Source organism: Benincasa hispida, chromosome 10 (assembly GCF_009727055.1).
Source record: "Benincasa hispida cultivar B227 chromosome 10, ASM972705v1, whole genome shotgun sequence".
In the NCBI taxonomy this organism is placed as follows: domain Eukaryota; kingdom Viridiplantae; phylum Streptophyta; class Magnoliopsida; order Cucurbitales; family Cucurbitaceae; genus Benincasa; species Benincasa hispida.
Window position 1 is genome coordinate 50,585,729 of NC_052358.1, and position 19,103 is coordinate 50,604,831.

Genomic DNA, 19,103 nt, shown 5'->3' on the forward strand with positions numbered 1-19,103 from the left:
ACTTGTAGCATAATCTGTCCATAAAGTATGAATTTAAGTTTAAAGAGTTATAAGTCGTGAGACCCACAGAATAAGAAATTATGTTTTTTTAGTCATGGGGCTCACGAACTCCTTCGATCAAACAAGTAGTGAATTTCACAACTCCCCAACTCCAACTCCTTGGACCAAGTACCTGAAAATCGACTTTCTTACAATCGAGAATATTATGCCAAATCTTATTTGGAACAGAAACCACTTGGCTGCGTATAATTCAAAGAGTAACTAAGTTCGGAACGAAATTTATTGAAGATTTGAAATGTACTTTTCTCAACAGTAAGGAAAAATGGTTTAATGGCAAGATATATTTGCGTTGTCTTACATATATTTGTGAAGCAAATTGATTGCTCCCCCCAACGAATGAAATCTGCCCCTTCCAGGTAACATATGACCTAAAAAGAGGATTAAAAAAATACGCTGACAAAGTAGAGGTTGGGTCATAATTAACACAGCAGGAGTTAAGTCTTCCCATGGACTGGACTATACTATATGATGCTTTAGCTGAAATATAATGGAGCTAAATAACACAGCTAAATGAAAAGTAAACCTGGAAGGCTAACGCCCAAAAATGAAGTGGTTTCATGGTTGATCTTTCTTAAACCGACAACCTTTGATCCACAGCAAGACTTGAGAAAGAATTTCCGACAAGGGACTGGACGGGCTTAGCCGCTGGAGATAATCTCGTGAATGAGATCACTGACTGTTTCGTCGTCCGATCTAACAACCAGCTTCATTGCAACCTCCCTTGAAGCATCGAGACCAAATGAGAGACGAGCGAGTACTCTCACATTTCCGATGAATATACCAGATAGTAAACATGTGTGTGACCGCAGATTGCTTGGGACAACTTCTGTACCCTGGGATACAATGAAACGAAGAGACAAAAAACAGAAATTACATCTTTGATAATTATTTTGTTTTCTACTTCTGAAAACTAAGTTTAGAATCACTACTTCTAATTATAGTTTTCTTGCTTTACTACCAACTTTTAAAACATGTTTTTCAAAAACCATAACATATTATAAAAACTAAGAAACGTAGTTTTTGAAATGTTGCTTAGCATCTACATATGCTTTTAAGAAACATGGAAAACTTACCAAAAAAGATTTGGGTGGAAACAAGCATATTTTTCAAAATCATAAAACCAAAAACAAAATGAGTGCCTTAATTACCAAAATTATCGAGCAAATGGATAGGTTGACTTCATCGGGCAGCAGAGGGAAAAGATATGAAACAAAAGGTAGGCCATGCCTTCGAATAGGTTCAACATTCATTTTTAACATTGACCCATAAAAAACACCCAAGTTGCTAATGTTGTTACCATGTAGCTAAAGCAGTTAATTGTCACCAGTTCAGAAAAACATCGTAAACAGAAAGGTCTTGAACCGCTAATAACAGTTCATTTTTTTAACTTGTTTTCCCAAATGTTTACACATTAATTGTACTGTTCAATTATTCAGAAGAGTTTCATAAGATGGAAATATTTATGCACGTACGACATAAATCCATATGCACATACCTCACAAGGCTGCATGCCTAGAAGGTCTATGACAGCATGCACAGCTTCAGCCAAGCTCCCTCTTGGACCTAATCCATATTCATCTACTCGTTCACCATCTTCACCCATGCTTTCCCATGCATTCCTGAAGTTAGACACTGCTACTTTCAACATGTAATCTGCTGCGACCACCTCAACATCCTCAAGCTGATATTCATCTTCAACACCATCATCCTCTGCCTCGCCAGTAGACGGATCAATCTTTTTCCAGAAAGTATAAAGGAGAAGGAAAAAGAAAAAGAAAGATGAATCAGTCTAGAAAGACCAAATAGAGAATAAGATATCCCGTGGTAGTTTATTTGAATGCTTAATTATTGATGAAAAAGTACATCTCCAAGGGCTTACGAGCATTAAATTCTCTCCATACAAATGTGATGTGGATGAAAAGAAGTTTTGAAGGAAGAGTCAACATTTGGACATATAACTACAAATAGCAGCAGAACATGGAAATTTGGTGTCTCAAAAACAAAAACGTTCATCTAACATCTGTACATTCATTCTTACAGTGAAATGCCATAATAGAACTCACAAATCCATCGATAACAAAGAACTAACAAAGACTTGCACAACAAAATGATTGAGCTTAAATGAGAGACTAAGCTTTGTTCAAAATTAATTAAAATACTTCACCAGAGAAGGATGCTGCACAATATGAGAAATACGGAAAAATTCCATACCTCTTTGACAATGAACTTCAACATATTTGAGAATTTTCCAACTGCAGCGACTCCATCTGGTTTCTCAAATGCCACAAAGGTTTGCCCAGGAGAATTGTAAGGAAGAGATTTGAGTGGCTTGGATACCACTTCCGAGAATTCCTCTGCTTCTGAGGCATCCACAATAACATTGACCTGCAGAGGTAGACAATATTATAAAAGCATTTTTCTGGGTGGTTCAACAAAAAGTTGCATTTGATTTTAGGCATTACATTTTCTAGTAGTTGCTCAGTAATTGTATTCGTGCAGTTATATTGAAAGACAACGTGTCTATCAAAAATATGCTTGACAACATTGACAGCATACTCTGTTTCTGCCTCTGTAAGCTCCAAAGATGCGGATGACTGCAAGGACAACAAAGAAGTTCCCAGAATAAAAACATGGCAGACTAGCATATAAGATTTTGTATGACTGATGAAAGAACCTTGAAAAGCTTCCCAAAGCCAGCAAACTCTTCAATGGAGCGAAGCATCTTTTCATAAGCATCAACGGAAGAAGCATGGGTAATGGGAGGAGCCCCAAGCCCATTTGATTTTTTACCACTGCCTTTCTTTTCAGCAAGTGGCTGGGATTTAATCTCCTTAGGTACAGAATCAAGATCAAAAGGTTCTTCAGAAGGTTCCTGTGCCCATATGCAATGAGGATGAGAGAGTGACTGTGGTAAACTAAATTTAAGAACACCAGGTTAAAACACCTTACATAATTTTTCAAACTGGTCTCTAGATTCCCCAGTGGCAAGTCTAGAGAGCCAAAAAGAATTTCTTGGGCGTCTTTCTCATTTTCAAGAATTGAACCATCTGCTCCAAGTGTCTTAAGATAAAGGGTTGCCCTATCACGAACCTGCGGCGAACAATTGGTCCATAGTTGCACATTTGTTCAGGGAAAAGACCAAGTTCATATTCTCAGAGAAATAGAAATAAGCAAAAGGAGTTCATTTCTGAAATCCAAACAAATAAGAAAAAGCAAAGCAATAGAACCACCATAACAATGATGATAGATACACAGCATCAACATTGAATGCAAAATTTGTAACAACAAGATATGATGATAAATGACTTAATAATGATCAAGGAATAGTATATCATGTAGGGATGTGCATTTTACCAACTGCATGTTCTCCCCTAATTTTCTTTTCTTTTTCTTTCATGTTTTTCAGTAATTAAGACTCAAATTTTTAACAAATGTTCGTGATAACTGGCTACTATACTATGCATAAACCAACATAACTACATATCATCAAGTCAGATATACGGATGGGCAAGCAGATGTTAGCTACAACCCTATCTTCAACTCTACTACTTAAAGAAAGTCTAACCCCTCATAGTTAGACAACTGAAAACTTGTAGACCTTATTTATGATCATTCCTATTGATTGCTCACAAAAGGAAGAGCTAACGAACTTCCCTTTATGATTGCAACTTTTTGGTGCCACCCATGAATAAGTCTAGAGTGCATTATGATTAGACTTAGCGAGGTTAACCAGGTTTAGTTCTGTTAAATACTTCAAGACATTCTAAACCAAAAACTGGATCTTAATTTTCATATAATTAGATAGTAGGGCTACGACTAGGTGAACAAAACTGGTTCAAATCATAGTACACCTTATGTGTGTTAAGAATATAGCGAATACTTTCTTTGTCTTCACTCTTTATCCTTCAACAAGCTCTTAGAGAAAGGCTATTATTCGTAGTGATCACTGGTCAACAACGGACTGACTGACAAAAACACTATTTTATTGCTCAAATCTCCCTTAAGGGGGTAATATTTCAATTAACTCATAGCTTAGAGCAACCCTTTGAGCTAGGGTCCATTTCAATTAACTTAGAGTCTGTTTGGTAGGAAATCTGAAAACAAAAATTTGAAAACAAGGGAATTAATGAAAACAAAGTTGTATTTTATGCTTTCAAATATCTGATTGGTAGTAGATTAAAAAATTAGATTCTAATTTTAAAAAATTATTTAAAATGTATTTGATACAATATTTATAAATAAAAAAACTAATTGTAGTTACCCGTTAAATAATAGACTCACCTCATCATCACTGTCAAAAAGGCATCGTCGAAGGAGAACATATATTCGGGGCTGTAACAGTTTTAGAAAATTTTCAATCAGTTTAGCACAGTAAAAAGTTAACGTGCACTTTCACTTTAATGGGAGTGAGTGGCACAGAAACAATACCTTCAATGAATCAACCATGACAGCAAACTTTGCCAAAGTGCTCACTGCACAGGCTCGAACAGTTGCATTCTCAAGATGTACACGATTATATATATAACGTATATACTTGCTAGGATCTGAGGCTTTGGGACCTTCAATTCCCAAAAAGTGAAGTATCTAATACAAGAAGAGCAAACTTATATACAACGTTAGAAGGAATAGAAGATCTAATTTCTCAACCAATTATCAAAATAATGATGGAAGATTCACCTGTGTAGAAAGATAAGTGAATTCGCAGTCCTCTATAAACTCACACAAATGAAGCAAACCATTTTCTTTTGCTTCAGGGATATCTCTAATAAGAATCACAATTGAATCAACTATCACCTTTTTGTACTCAAATCCACCTTCTTCTCGGAGAATGTTGCATAGGAAGTTCATCCTATGATAACAAAAACACAAACCACATTAGTAAGTGCATTGTGTAAAAAAAATGTAAATTACATACCGTAGGTATGCACCCAATAAATTATAATATTGTTTTTTTATATATAAGAAACTTGCGTGTATTACTATAGTGAAAAGAAAACAATCTAAGAGCAAAAAATGTAATATTCAAACACTAAATTATAAACAATATTTACTCACAGAGATCTGTACTTCAATGGGAACTTCAAACACAGGGATCTAATGGCATCCACAACTACAATTTTAAATTCATCAGCAATATCTGACATAAAATTTGTTATCTGCTTCATCAGGCGATCCACGCTTGACTCATTTCCAGTCTTTAGAAGTGTGGTTATTGCAAGAGTTGCAATGCTTCTGTTCTGATCTGAAATCAAACTCTCCATATCAATGTTACAGTTTGTGACAGCCATCGGATGTGTCATTGCCACCTGTAAAAGTACAAGTTTATTTGTGTACTGACGTCAAGAAGGTAGTAATAACAATGGAGTAGAAATACGAGAAAAACCCACATTAGATCCCATGATTAAATAAATTAAATAAGGGGCACACAAAAACAAAAGAAATAGTTCTCTTCCATATTTCCATCTGCCAAGTAAATTCATATTGCCTAACCATCTATTAAGAGAAAAAGAAACTAAACTTGTTACAGAAAACAGCATGACTCAAATGTACAGGACCTTGTTTAGAGTACGGATGGCAGCAAATCTCAGTACTGGCTTGGGAGAGTTTAAAAAGAGCTGAAGTACAGTAATTGCTGGAGTAACTTCTCTGCTTGTCACACCATTTAGTTCTGCAATAGCTCTGGCAGCCTCAAGGATGACCATCTCTGATTTGTGCCGCAGACAACTGTCGAGAAAATCATATAAAGGTCGGTCCCCAGTTTGACTATTAGCAGCTGACTCACTAGCAACCTGCAAAAGACTTCCATGACTTCCATTTATGCATTAACATAAAAGAGAAATTTGGTGCTAGGTATGACCCTATTCTGAAACCCACCTGACTGGCATAACGAACCAAAAGACATTGGGCCAGTGGAGAGCGAGCAGTGCCCCGTGTCAAGCTACTAACCAACTTGTTAACAGCTAGACGATCATTCTGACGAATCTGCAGTTTTGAAATATAATTTTTCATTATATATTTAAAATTCTAACCCAGAGATCAATAGTATCCATTATGCACACAAATATTAAATCATTACTATAATGTCCAATCTCAACAAATTTCATGCGCATCATACAGCTATCAAGAAACTTTCTCACCAGATCTCAGCCCATTTTTGTGTGGCATTGCTAGAGACAGAAATACATAACGATTACAAATCAAAAAAAAAAAAATAATAATAAATTGACGAACAGAGATATCCAGCAATATAGTAGGATTTACAACTGATGTTTGGAAAAAGAACAAAGTTTTTAGGCAAAAATTTGCAGACAAACTGTTAGCTCTCTATATCGAGCAAAATTGTGTAGAAATACTGGAATAGTTGCAGATTTGAAAAGAAGTTAATTTAAAACACTGGGTTGCTCGAGGATAATGAGGGTATTGATCTCTCAACAAAAACAGAGAGGGGCTGCCATCAGGACTGAAATGAGCTATCAAGGGTGATGAAAACAGCACGTTCTTCCATAGATTGATGTTTTATGGGCGAAGAATGAACACAATTGTGGAGATTCCTTTACATTCAAGAGCTAGTTGGGTCACTGACAGAGACAATGAAGCTGAGTGTTTGGATTTTTACTTGGGTTTGTACACAAAAAGGCAGAGGCATGGTCCACTACCAACCCTTGACTATAAGGATCCTATTATCCCCTAATAAACCACAGATTTTGAGGGATCCTTCTCAGACCAAGAAAGTTGGCATGGGGTTACGGATCTTGGTACTAATAAATCTCTAGGGCCCAATGGTTATACTTCTAAATTCTATAAAAAGATTTGGAACATTCTCATAGTCAATATCAAGAGGGTGTTCCAAGACTTATTTGAGAGTGTTATCATCAACAAGCCTAAATGACACAAATATTTTCCTTATTCCTAAGAGAAGTGATGTGAAAACCATGAGGAATTTTCAGGCCTATAAGTCTTGCATCTTGCCTCTACAAGATCATAGCTTGGTTGCTTTCAAAAAGGCTTAAGAAAGTTCTTCCATCCACTATCACAGATTACCAATCCACTTTTTTCAAAGGGAGACAAATTCTTGATGTCTCCCTTGTTGCAAATAAACTCATTGAGGAATACAAGATGATGGGAAGGAAGAAGGGGGTCATCACTAAGCTTGATATTGAGAAGGCTTTTGAAACGGTGGATTGAGACTTTCTCAATGACATTCTTAGGGCCAAAGGTTTTGGTCAAAAATGGAGGAGATGGATATGTGGTTGCATCTCTTTGGCAAACGTCTCGATCTTCATTAATGGGACACCAAGGGAAAAAATATTACCCTCTCGTGTCCATCGAAAAAAGGGCCCCCCCTATCTCCATTCTTATTCATCTTGGCTTTGGATGTATTGAGCCATATGATTACTTATGAGGCATCAATTGACATTGGAAATGGCAATTTATCCATAAATCACCTTCTCTTCGCCAGAGACATGATACACTATTCCTTCCCAGACCTAGTTTTTCTTACAAACTTATTCAACACCATTCACTCTTTTGAGATATATACGACTTGAGTATTAACCATCACAAATCTGAATTTTTAGGGTCAACAATGTTGACTACACTTGCTACTGATTTTGGGTGCGAATTGGGTGTTTGGCCAGCCACTTACTTAGGTCTGCCTCTAAATGGAAACCCTCAAACTGTATCCCATGGGGCCAATCATCGAGAGTATGGTTAGGAGGCTAAATAATTGGAAGGAATCTTATATCTCCAAAGTGAGCGGCGTACTCTTCTCCAAGTCACCCTTTACAATCTTCCTACCTATTGCCTCTCCCTCTTTTACCTATCATCCACGGCTTCTAGCACTAGTGAAAAGCACTTTCATAGATTTCTGTGGAATGAAAAACAGGAAAATGGCAAGATTCATCGCATTTATTGGCAAAAGGTAAAGCTCCCTAAATCTGATGGTGGCTTGGGCCTTCTGGGCATTATGTTGAAGAGCAAGGCCCTCATATCTAAATGAATTTGGTGATTCTACACTGAAAAAGCCACATTATGGACGAGGGTCATTGCAATCAAGTATGTCTCTACACATTTTGGTAATAAGCCAAGTTGTCATTAGCTCAATTACTCCAAGGATCCCTGAAAATAAATTTTGAGGCAGCAGGATTTAATACTTAAGAATTTGGCAATGGTTTCTCCACACTATTTCAATTTTTGGTCTGATACTTGGGTTGGTAACTCCCCACTCAAGCTGGTTTTTCATTGTACTTATGCTCTTTCCTTGGAGAAAGATGGTTCGGTAGTAGAATGTTGGAACATGGATGAAGGCTTTTGGGTTTTGGGATTTTGAAGCAACCTCACTAATGCTGAAATTGTTGAATGGGCTGGCCTGTCTTTTCTCCTACCAAACATGAATTGCCCTAATCATAAAGACCATTGGCTATGGAGACCTGACAACAAGAATGGTTTCTCCAAAAAATCTCTCTGTCACTCTTTATCTAAAAAAGGATTGCAGCCAGTCCAGTTGAAAGGGATCTTATCCTAAGAAGATAAAATTTTTCTTAAGGGAGCTTAGTCATGGCTCATTAGAATGGCTGATATTATCTAAAGAAAACCTCCATGACTCTGGTCGGCTCCCCATTTGCATGTCTTTCGCTATCAAAATTGTGAATTTGACTTGCATCTCTTTGTTCGTCCATGTGGTGAATCATTCTGTAAAGATTGTGGAGATAGGTCCATTGCTTTATGCCAGGCCCCAATGACTTTGCTGGACTTCATCCTTGTGGACCATCCATTCTACAAAGAAAAGGAAGTTCTTTGGCTAAATTTCACCAGAGCCTTCTTTTGCCTGTGGTGGTTGGAGCACGACCGACACATCTTCGACTATGCAATGGAATTTGATTCCTTGACAATGCGAAGGAATTTGATTCTTTATTACCATCTTACTTTTATTGCCCTCTCATGGTGGTAAACTTTTCCCTTATAGTCTCACATCTCTCTGTACTCATTGGAAATTCTTTTTGTAACTCCCATGGCGTATTGCCTTTTTGTGGTTTCATTTATTCAAGGAAATGAATTGACACTGTTTCTCATCAAAAAAAGAAAAGGGGAAAAAAACTGGGTTGCTTAAGAAGCCTAAATAAGTCATGGTTGGCGCAAATTTAATTTTAGTAAGAAAACTGCTAAAGCTATCAGGCTAATCACCACTCTAATATGCAGTATGAACACATCAAATATGAAAATAATTCTAAGTTGAAGCCTTTAATCTACAAATCAATAGCATTGGAAAAATGTGATAGATGAAATAAAATTAAAAACTCCTAGCCTGTTTGGATTGACTTTTATGTGCAAAAAAATATATTTTTAGGCACTTAGAAAGTCAATCCAAACATGCCCTCCGAATTCTAAGTAGTAAGCACATAATAAATTAGAATACTAAATTTGACATACCTGATGAAGCAAACCCAAGGCATGAAATTGCACAAGTGGTGCCCTTGACTGAACAGCTTCCTGGACCTCATTGCTCCATCGTTTCACAATCTCAGGATTGGTCTAAGTAACGAGACAAACATTGTTAAATAGAATTACCATGTAAAAAGGTTGTCTGTTACCATTAAACACAGCTAGATGATACCTGGAGTAAATGAATCCCACTAACTAAGGCTGCACTAGCAACCACTGGGTTTTTGTCCACAATTGCTTGTTTCAGATACCGCTCAATTTGGGTGAGTAGGGTACCGTCTGTAATTCTACAAAGTACACGTATAGCATTAGCACGGTACATATCATTCTTGCTGTTCATGTCCTTCATCAGGGAGCTTGTCACGATAATAACCTTCAATTATGAAAATTTAAGAATGGTCAGTTTGTATTTCTGCATTCACAATATACTGTAAACTCATGAAATAAAATCAAACAAGTACGAACATCATCAGAAGATGGAGAGAGCTCCTTTATCATTAAATAAACCATTCTCCTCAATTCTATATCTCTAGACTGGAAGAGCTTAGTCACACCAAAGAACACTTCTGTAGCTTCAACCTATAATAATTCAGAGATCAATAAGGATATAATGAGATACTAAAAATACACAAAGCAAAAACTCGTGTCTGTCTATACTCAATTCATTTGTAAGATGGAAAACATAATATGGGAAGAAAAACAACTAAAACGTTAATGAGCAATTGAAGTAGAGGCAACTTAACCTTTGTGAAGGTTTCACCTTGGTTGAGAAGATACAAAAGCTTCGTTATGACCTGAGTACCAGACATAAAAGCGATGAAAAGCAAAAACTAAACTAGGAAGAAATGAAAAATTGATGTCTAAAATATCAACCATTTCCATTGGTTCAAAACATATACCTGGGAGCATTTCCTCGTGTCTAGCTGAGGATCATTGAATACCCTTGCTTCCTGAAGAACAGTACCTTTCTCAATCCCCAAAAACGGAGAATATTCCTCTGAAAAGAAAAGAAAAAAAGAAATACCCAACCAGCATCAGAAGACAGTGGCAAAATGGGTATAGATCAACATGTAGAGATCAAAACATCAGAACGCAGGTAAATCCACCAAATTACAACCAGGAGCAGCATAACATTAACAATTCCATTCACATCAATAAAACAAACACATACATTTCAATTCACGCGCAAAGAAGACGAATACTACATCCAAAAAACTAAAGTAAGACTGAAATCCATAATACGATCAAGAGACTAGATCAACATGTAACTCTAAAATGACAAAATCAGTGAGATCTGCCAAAGTTCGACAATAGAAACACAAATTGCAGGTAAGAAAACCATGAAACTAATTCAAAATTTCCAAAAAAAACCAGATCGAATTCCGTAAGCACAATGAGAGATGGAAGTAATCGCAATCCAAAGAACAAGGAGTAAGCACCTTCGTCGTCGTAGTCGTCGTCCTTCTTGACAAGAGGCTGAGCCATGGCGGAAGAACCGGTGACAGATCGGAACGGAAGAGAGTTGCAGGGAAAATTCTCAAATGGGGAAGCTGAGGAAGTGAGATCCGAGAAGAAGAAGAAGAAGAAGAAGAAGAAGAAGACGGTAACGTAAGAGGGTGAAATGGGAAGAGGGGGAAATTGGCGGGTGTGTATAATATTTGCAAAGATAACCATTTTCTTTTACGACAAACTGTAAGGTAGATCCAATTACCCATTTTACCCCTCCAATTAACACGTGTCTTCCTCCAATTTTTCTTTTTTAAAAACAAAACTTTATGAATTAAAAATTAAAATTCAGTTTGTGTTACATTACATTATGTTTTTTCCCAACGTTATGAATTAATTTTGTAACCTTTATTGCTTAATTTTCTCTCTTTTTTTCTTTTAAAGTACTCATTAATTTTTCTAGTTTCATTTTTGTAATATATTTAGATTGCTAGCTTGAACCTAGTTTAACTTAGTATAAAACTTATAATATTGTTAATTCGATTTTCTCATTCCACACATTTAGATTATTTTTTGAAAAAATATATTTAAATTAATTTGAGCATAATTCAATTAGTTTAAGTATATGATCTTAAAATTAAAAGGTCATAACTTCTAGGATATTTGTAAGAGATAGAACAATAAGGAGAAAAAATCTAAAAATATAGTACATCTTTAAAATATTTGCAAATATGAAAGTATTAACTAATCAACTTTTGAATTTTTTTCTAATTTTCAATTTTGTCATCCCTTGTTTGCTATATGCCTTCTTGTTCATTTTCTTTTTTAATTTTTAATTTTCTTTCCTTTTCTCTATTTTTTTCTTTCCTTTCTTCCTTTTTTTTTTTGAAAAACTTTTTTTTCCTTTTTCCTTTGTCTAATTTTATTTTCTTTCTCCAGTTTTTTTTTATTTTTTTAAATTTTCTTTCTCCAATTTTTTATTTTTTTTATTTTCTTTTCATTTCTCTAAATTATTTTTATTATTTTTATTTTCTTTCATTTCTCAAGTTTTTGCTTCTATCTTTCCAATCTCCCCATCTCTCCAAACATTACATAATACATAAATACTATCAACGATATCATTTACATTGATAACAATAGAAAATATTACTGATAGTAACTATCAATGATATCCTTTATGATTATCAATGTAGAAGGATATCATTCTATACCTATATGCATCAATAACGACATACAAGCACACTATATGTATCAACAAATGAACCAAATATCCTGATTATTTAGAAACAAGTTGTTGGGTTGTATGTCCTAAAACTCGTAGTTTGCCATGTTAAACATATTATATTATCGTAAAGATGTTATTGACGTTTATTTAATAAAACTATTATTGAATATGTGAATTGCACTTGTAAAGTCTAAATCCAATAAACTAAAGATCTATGTGTATTATATGAGTACATGAACTTTATGTGGAAACATAAAAGTGGATCAAGTTTAGTAAATACCCAAAATGGTCTATAGTATACGAATAAGGCTGGATACCTTATTCTGGTAACATTATCGAATGCAGCCCACTCTGTAGTTGTTACAATCTTTTGTAAAGTGCTACAAACGAAGTGATCCTGATTCGTTTATGTATTGACATAAGGACTAGAGATGTCAAATTTTTCCACGAGGGACGGGGCTTGCGGGGATTCCCCGATTAAACGGGGAATGGGGGAGGGAGTGGGAGAAAAAAAAATTCCCCATGAGCTAAACAGGGTAGGGGACATGGAATGTATTCCCCACCCCCGCCCCCGCCCCTGTTCCGATTAGCTTCTACATATTTATTTAGTATAGTTATCTATGTTATGGTATTATTATTATTATATAAATATTACATTTAAATTTCAAATTTGATTACTTATTGGAAAAGATAATAAATATGTTTAAATTGAATATTTAAATTTAGATTATATATGTGCATAATTTGATTTATACTTATTTATTTTTACTAAAAAAATTAATTAGCTTTCTTTAAGCCAAAATTTGAGTAATTTATCTTTAAATTCAAATTATCATATAAAACTAACCATAATAAACAATTTAGTGATAAAGTTAATTATTTAATTAAAAAAATTCACATTAGTGATTTAAATTAATTGTTTTTTTACCAAAAAAAAGTAGCTAGAAAAAATTCCTCGTGGAAAACCCAATCCCTGCGAATTTTCCACGGGAATCCCCGCTCTAATCCCCATGTAGAATTTCACGGGATGAGAAATGAAATGAGGAGTGGGGATGGGGATTGGGAATGGCATCCCCGGCTCCGTCCCACTCTGTGGACATCTCTAATGAAAAGTGGGGACGTCCTACGCAATGAGTTTGCATAATGTCGGACCAAGAATTAAGTCACTCTTACTTTATAACATTGTTTACTGTTTAATACCGACTATTTCAAAGCGATGACCTAGGTAACTTGACTTTAATCCTGAGCTAACTATGAACTCCTGTTTATTCAGGATTATCCTTAAATTTTCATGGGTGAGGATTGGCTCAACAGCGCTAGCTCAATAAACTTTCCATATCAGGGGTAAGACCGGGCAAATAGCTGGGGAATTAATTCACTCATACCCACTTTTAGGGATAGTAGAGAGGTTGTTTCCTTAAGTGTTGACTCCGGGTCTTGAACAAGTGGCCCCACCCTCTCATTTGTCCGAGAGGGACTCGATTTAGTGATCGGATCACAAACAATTGTTCATTAGAGGAACAGAGAGACTTAAGGAGCAAGATGTAATCTCGAGGGTAAAACAACTTATGACCTAGCTGTTATTACGAACAACCAGTGAAAATGTTGACTTACTTATCATAGTTATATCAAATGGACACATAATATATATACAGTGAGGGGAGTGCAATTACAGGCTATAGTGGACAGTCCTGTTAGTTAATGGATGTTGATTAACTAGGTTAAAGAATTTGACCGGTTAGTCTCGGATCGTTGGAGCCCATGATCTGTAGGTCTATCGGGTCTCCTTACTAGCTCACTACAGACAAAATTGAAGAACTAAGTGAAGTAAAAATTTGAAATGTTCAAATCTGGGTATTAGAAAAAATTGTATTTTATATGAGATATAATAAATTAAATAATTAATTTATTAATTATTTTTTAAAGTATTCTTGAACATTAGCATGCAAGTGTTTTTTAAACTTGATTAATGTGATGAATCAAATTTAGATGTAAAAATAATTTAATATATGATATTAAATTTATTTTTAAATATTTTCTAAATTATGGAAATGTTTTTTCATAAAAATTGATTTATTTATTTTTTAAATTAGTTAGTGGAAAAATCCAAAAAGTGACATTTCCCAAGCTTAACACCTAAAGATTACATGTAGTGGTTTTTTAGGTGAAAAACATGCAAAATAGGATTTTGCATGAAATTTGTCTTTAGATAGTTTGATTTTTCAAATGTGTAAAAGACTAATGCTTCTTTGACTTTTCACTTGACTTTTCCATCAAAATCTATTTACTATCTAAATCCTTCAGTGGTATGGAGTCAGATGTTAGAAAATTCATTTCTAATAGATAATGCTACGAAGACTTTTCTAGAGTGAAATTCCATCGCCTTCACTAACAAAACGGTCCCACCACCGTGTTCTTCAACCGGAGAATAGTGAGGATTCTACAAAGGTTGTATTTTCCAACCTTTTATGCATGCTTATTCTTAGTTTTATTTAATTAGAACATTATCGATCCTTGTTTTCGTTGTGCATGTTGTTCTTTATGTTCCATCACAAGTTTAACATGATATCAAATTTAAACAACAAAAAATATCAAAACATTACCATCAATAGAATAATATCAGCAATAGTCACTATTTGGCTATCATTGATTGAAACATATCAGTAATAATAATTAATAGTCCATTTCTCAAATTGAAAGTTATAACTGAAAGCAACATCACTAATAACAACTATCAATAATAACAACTGATAACACATTTCTTGAATTGAAAGCTATCACTTATAGCAATTGATAACACATTTCTTAAATTGAAAGTTATCACTAATAGCAGTATCACTGATTGCAGCTATCAATAATAGCAACTAATAACACATTTCTCAAATTGAAAACTATAACTGATAGCAGCTATCAGTGATATTCATTGATAGTAGCAACCATTTCAAATTGAAAAGCTACCACTGATAGCAGCTATTAGTAATAGCTATTGATAACAACTATTGATGATAGCCACTGATAACACACTTCTCAAATTGAAAACTATCACTGATAGCAGCTATCAGCGATAACTTTTAATTTGAGAAAACCAGGAAGCAACGCACAAAATGGTGGCTAGGCGTGGGGTTTTTTATCTTTTACCATTTTTTGTTCTATATATGCAATTCTTTTATTCATGTAGGACATATTCTCTAATTTTGGGCTTAAATTCTATTTATGCAACTAACCCTAACTTCTAAGAGTGTGTTTGGCCCAAGGAGTTGGGAAGTTTAAAAGCCAGTTTGGGATTACTTTTGAAATCCTAAAAAGCTATTTTATGAGAATTTTAATCGCCTAGGGTGTTTGGTAAAACAACTTATTTATTAATTTACCCAAAATCAATTTTAAAATTGTTCTAACATGCAAAAGTTATTTGATGGGCTTCTAGATTTTAGTTTTCCTAAAAATTTAGTACCTTCCCTTACCCATCTCAAATTTTCATTTCATTATTTTATTTTATCACATTTATTCCAAAATTTAATTAGTTCAAATTCTTATAATTTTTTTAATTAAAAAAATGGTTACAATTCAAATCATATATATTTTAAAATAATTATATAATTAAATTACACTAATTTAGTATTAATTTTCCAAACATTTTAACCAGTTTTTTTAATTTAAAATTAAAATACCAAACACTCTTTTACTTCTATCAACAACTGATATTTTTCTAGAAGCACAACTACCAGAGATTGTTTTAAAAGCTACAACAATCCCAAATGAAGCCTAAGTATATGAACTTTAATCCTTGTTTGGCCCAAGAATTTGGTGAGTACCACTGACAAAAAAATATCAATTTTATATCTTATCAACCACTTACACAATGGGCCTCAAGAATTCATAACTCCCTAGATTTCATAACTTCTCACTCTTCAATATTCCACTCCTTACCCCAAACACCCCCTTAAACCAAACGAGGAGAAAAGTTTACAATTTCTTGGACCAAATACACTCTAAATGTCCAAACCTTGAGTGATATTAAACTCTTTAAAAATAAATCTACTTGTAAAAGTTACTCTTAGTTGATTAGTTAATCATTTTTTTCTGATTAAAGGTTATACTTTGGAGGAAAGAGTTTGGTGTCATCATGAAATTCTTTTCAAAGATATACTCTAGAGTAGGTTATAAAAAATATCTCTTAACTTTGTATTTTTAGTAAAAATATATATTTCTGAATTTCCAAAAGTTTCAACAATAATCTTAAACTTAAAAAAGAAAAAAGTTAAAAAAAAATATTCTTACCGTTAGTTTTGGATAAAAACCGTTCGTAATTTGTTAGAAAAGTACACTTGAATTTCAAAAGTTTAATAGTACCTCTAAACGTTATAAAAGTTCAAAAATACCCTTTATCATTTTATGTGGATAAAATTATTAATACCTCGTTTCATGAAATATCATTGAACTTTAAATTTTCATATTAATATTCTTAACCTTTTAAAAAAAGTTTAAAAATGCTCAACTGTTAGTATAGTGATTAATTTATTTGAGGTTATCTTGAGTTAGAAGAGAGCTAATTTTAAAACAACTTATATAAATACCCTCTTTTTTTCATATAGATATTCTCATTTTTCTCTCAGTTGACTAATTTGTACACCAATTTTTTTCTAGCAACCAGTTAAAAATCAAAACTTCAAGTTAAAACATAAAATCCCACAAAATCTCCAAGAGCAAAATCTCTTCTTAATACTTAGCAAAATGATAAATGATCACATACAAAAAGGACCAACAAAAGAATATCATATTCGGTTGAAGCTTCTTAACTGATCACACTAAATAGAGTAACTTAAATTGCAAAAATGTTCAACAAAGTATTTTTTGCTAAAAATATAGTAATGCACATTTTTTTTTCATCTCTCATACAAATTATTCTCAAAATTATGATCAGAATCTAAATGTGTCTCTATATCTCTATGTGCCTATCTTATTGTATATTAAACTCAAACGACACATTAACACACATTCAACTACTAACATATAACCTTGTCAAAACATTTAAGTCCTAAAAGGTCTCTTAGTGATTCTATTATTTTCTTTCTTCTTACTATAGTCTATATGCCTTAACTCAAGTGGGTAGTTTTTTTTTTCTTTTCTTTATTCATATAAACAAATATTGAACAATTAACATGAAACAACATAATCAGTAACAAGAAGAGAATCAAGGGACAACCGAAACAAAGAAGGAGAATAAGAGGATATTAAAGAAGAAATGAGAGGAAAAAAATAGGGAAAACAAAGAAGTGTTAAAATGATAGATTAAAGTAGGGGAGAGAAAAGAAATGAGAGAGGGAAGTGATAGAGTGTAGATAAACTATAGGAGCATTTTTAACACCATTTTTTTTAAAGTAAGGGTAGTAATGCAACTTTTGAAAGTTTAGATATATTTTTTGTGACACCCTAGTCCTCAAAGTATTCCTTAGGTTGAGAAAAGAGCTTAGACTTAAAAGCCTTGGAAGGAAATGATTGGCTAAGTACCTAAACTATACCTCGATGAAAGGAAAATTTCTAAGTAGTGAAGGCATAAGAGGTTGGGGTAAAAAATTTGGCTAAGTATCTAAACTATGCTATGAGAATTGAATTCATATCATAGGAAAGAATGAGGAATGTTGCTTAAGTTCAACTCACAGCATAGGAACACTACCTTGGGTGCATACTCGGGCATATTGGACATAAACTAGAGGGTTTTGGATGCATAGGAGGTGTTGTTTTGGGATAATTAGGGTAAGGAAAGAGTTGGTTTAATGTTGAAAGACCATGCGTTGAACTATGCACAACCAAGTGGAAGAACTAAGGTTGGACATATAGTCCTTGGAAGTGGACGCACAGGGAAACCTAGGTTATGAATTTGGCTAAGAGTTGGACAACATAGGACACAAAAATGAAGAAACCCTAGAAAAGAGAAGGTTGGGCACATAGGGAGAGGAAGTGGGCGCATACCTTGCATATTGGAGTACCTTGAACATAATCAGAGGGAGAAACCATGCTAAGAAAAGGAAGCTAGACTCAAGGGGTAAGAATTGGAGGAGTTGGACACATAAAAGAGGAGACCATGCACTCAACAAGGAGCATCTATGCGTTGAACAAAGGTGGATGGCAACAATGTGAAGAATGTGACTTCTTCGGATGAAATCTTGACAAATTTAAGTAGAAAGTGGAAAGGGGAGATGCAAGGTTGGGCATGCGAAATTTGGGACAACCATCTCAAAGGTAAGCATGTGTTGGACATGCTTAGGTGAATATACAACCAACTTACATGTAAGTAGGTGATGGCTGATAACTTGTAGAAATACAAGTTATTTATGCCACCTTATCTAGATATTGCGGTCAAAAGTTAGTAATTATGCGCCAATTGTATGAAAATTAGCCTAGTATGACAATAATTATAAATGTTTGTGATTACACCCACTAACGCAAAAAGATGGAAGACAAGCCAAACTTTACCTGTTTTACAGGAGACCAAGTCACCGCTTGCGATCAAGGCTCATGAGAAACTAAACAACGCATCTATGTCACAATTGCACCCATCGATTAACCATAAAGAGACGATTATTGACGTGATAGAGTAAGGCGATTGTCGGTCCAGAGCTATGCTTCGACCGCATGCGATAATAAAAATAAACACTACATGCGAACCTATGATCAAAAGATGCAACTGAGCAACGCGAGAGCGGAGGATTGCGACATGTGTACAACAGTTGTGCAGAATTGATGGTCTGATTGCATAATAGAAGGAATAATATCCCTCCATCTGCGGAATTACCATAACCATCAAGTGGGGACCACAAGGCCAGAGTCAAGGATCTACTCCTATAAATACCCCATTGATTTTAGAGAAAATTATGCTACTGGATACGGGGCTAAGTGTTGTAAGATTTTAGAGAGAAAAGGCTGAGCTGAG

The 19,103-nt window shown here is 34.4% G+C and overlaps 1 protein-coding gene across 1 annotated transcript; it reads right to left on the minus strand.

Annotated features, from left to right (window-relative positions):
- Window positions 1-249: 249 nt before the first annotated feature.
- Window positions 250-11,153, minus strand: LOC120088470 (coatomer subunit gamma-like). Its single transcript, XM_039045803.1, has 18 exons — window positions 10,941-11,153; window positions 10,401-10,498; window positions 10,245-10,295; window positions 9,967-10,080; window positions 9,674-9,874; window positions 9,490-9,591; window positions 5,935-6,042; window positions 5,616-5,849; window positions 5,116-5,366; window positions 4,738-4,909; window positions 4,489-4,644; window positions 4,342-4,392; window positions 3,010-3,150; window positions 2,735-2,932; window positions 2,523-2,654; window positions 2,272-2,445; window positions 1,556-1,795; window positions 250-893 (listed from the first exon to the last, which is right to left on the minus strand). The coding sequence occupies exons 1-18, from the start codon at window positions 10,984-10,986 to the stop codon at window positions 699-701; spliced, it is 2,664 nt and encodes an 887-aa protein (XP_038901731.1). The 5' UTR covers window positions 10,987-11,153; the 3' UTR covers window positions 250-698.
- Window positions 11,154-19,103: the final 7,950 nt, after the last annotated feature.

Excerpts from the sequence above, each read along its gene's own strand:
- LOC120088470 (XM_039045803.1), bottom strand. The coding sequence starts at position 10,986 with ATGGCTCAGCCTCTTGTCAAGAAGGACGACGACTACGACGACGAAG. Across the intron at positions 9,592-9,673 it reads GTGGGATTCATTTACTCCAG|ACCAATCCTGAGATTGTGAA; the intron begins GTATCATCTAGC and ends CTCGTTACTTAG. Across the intron at positions 4,393-4,488 it reads TCATGGTTGATTCATTGAAG|CCCCGAATATATGTTCTCCT; the intron begins GTATTGTTTCTG and ends AAACTGTTACAG.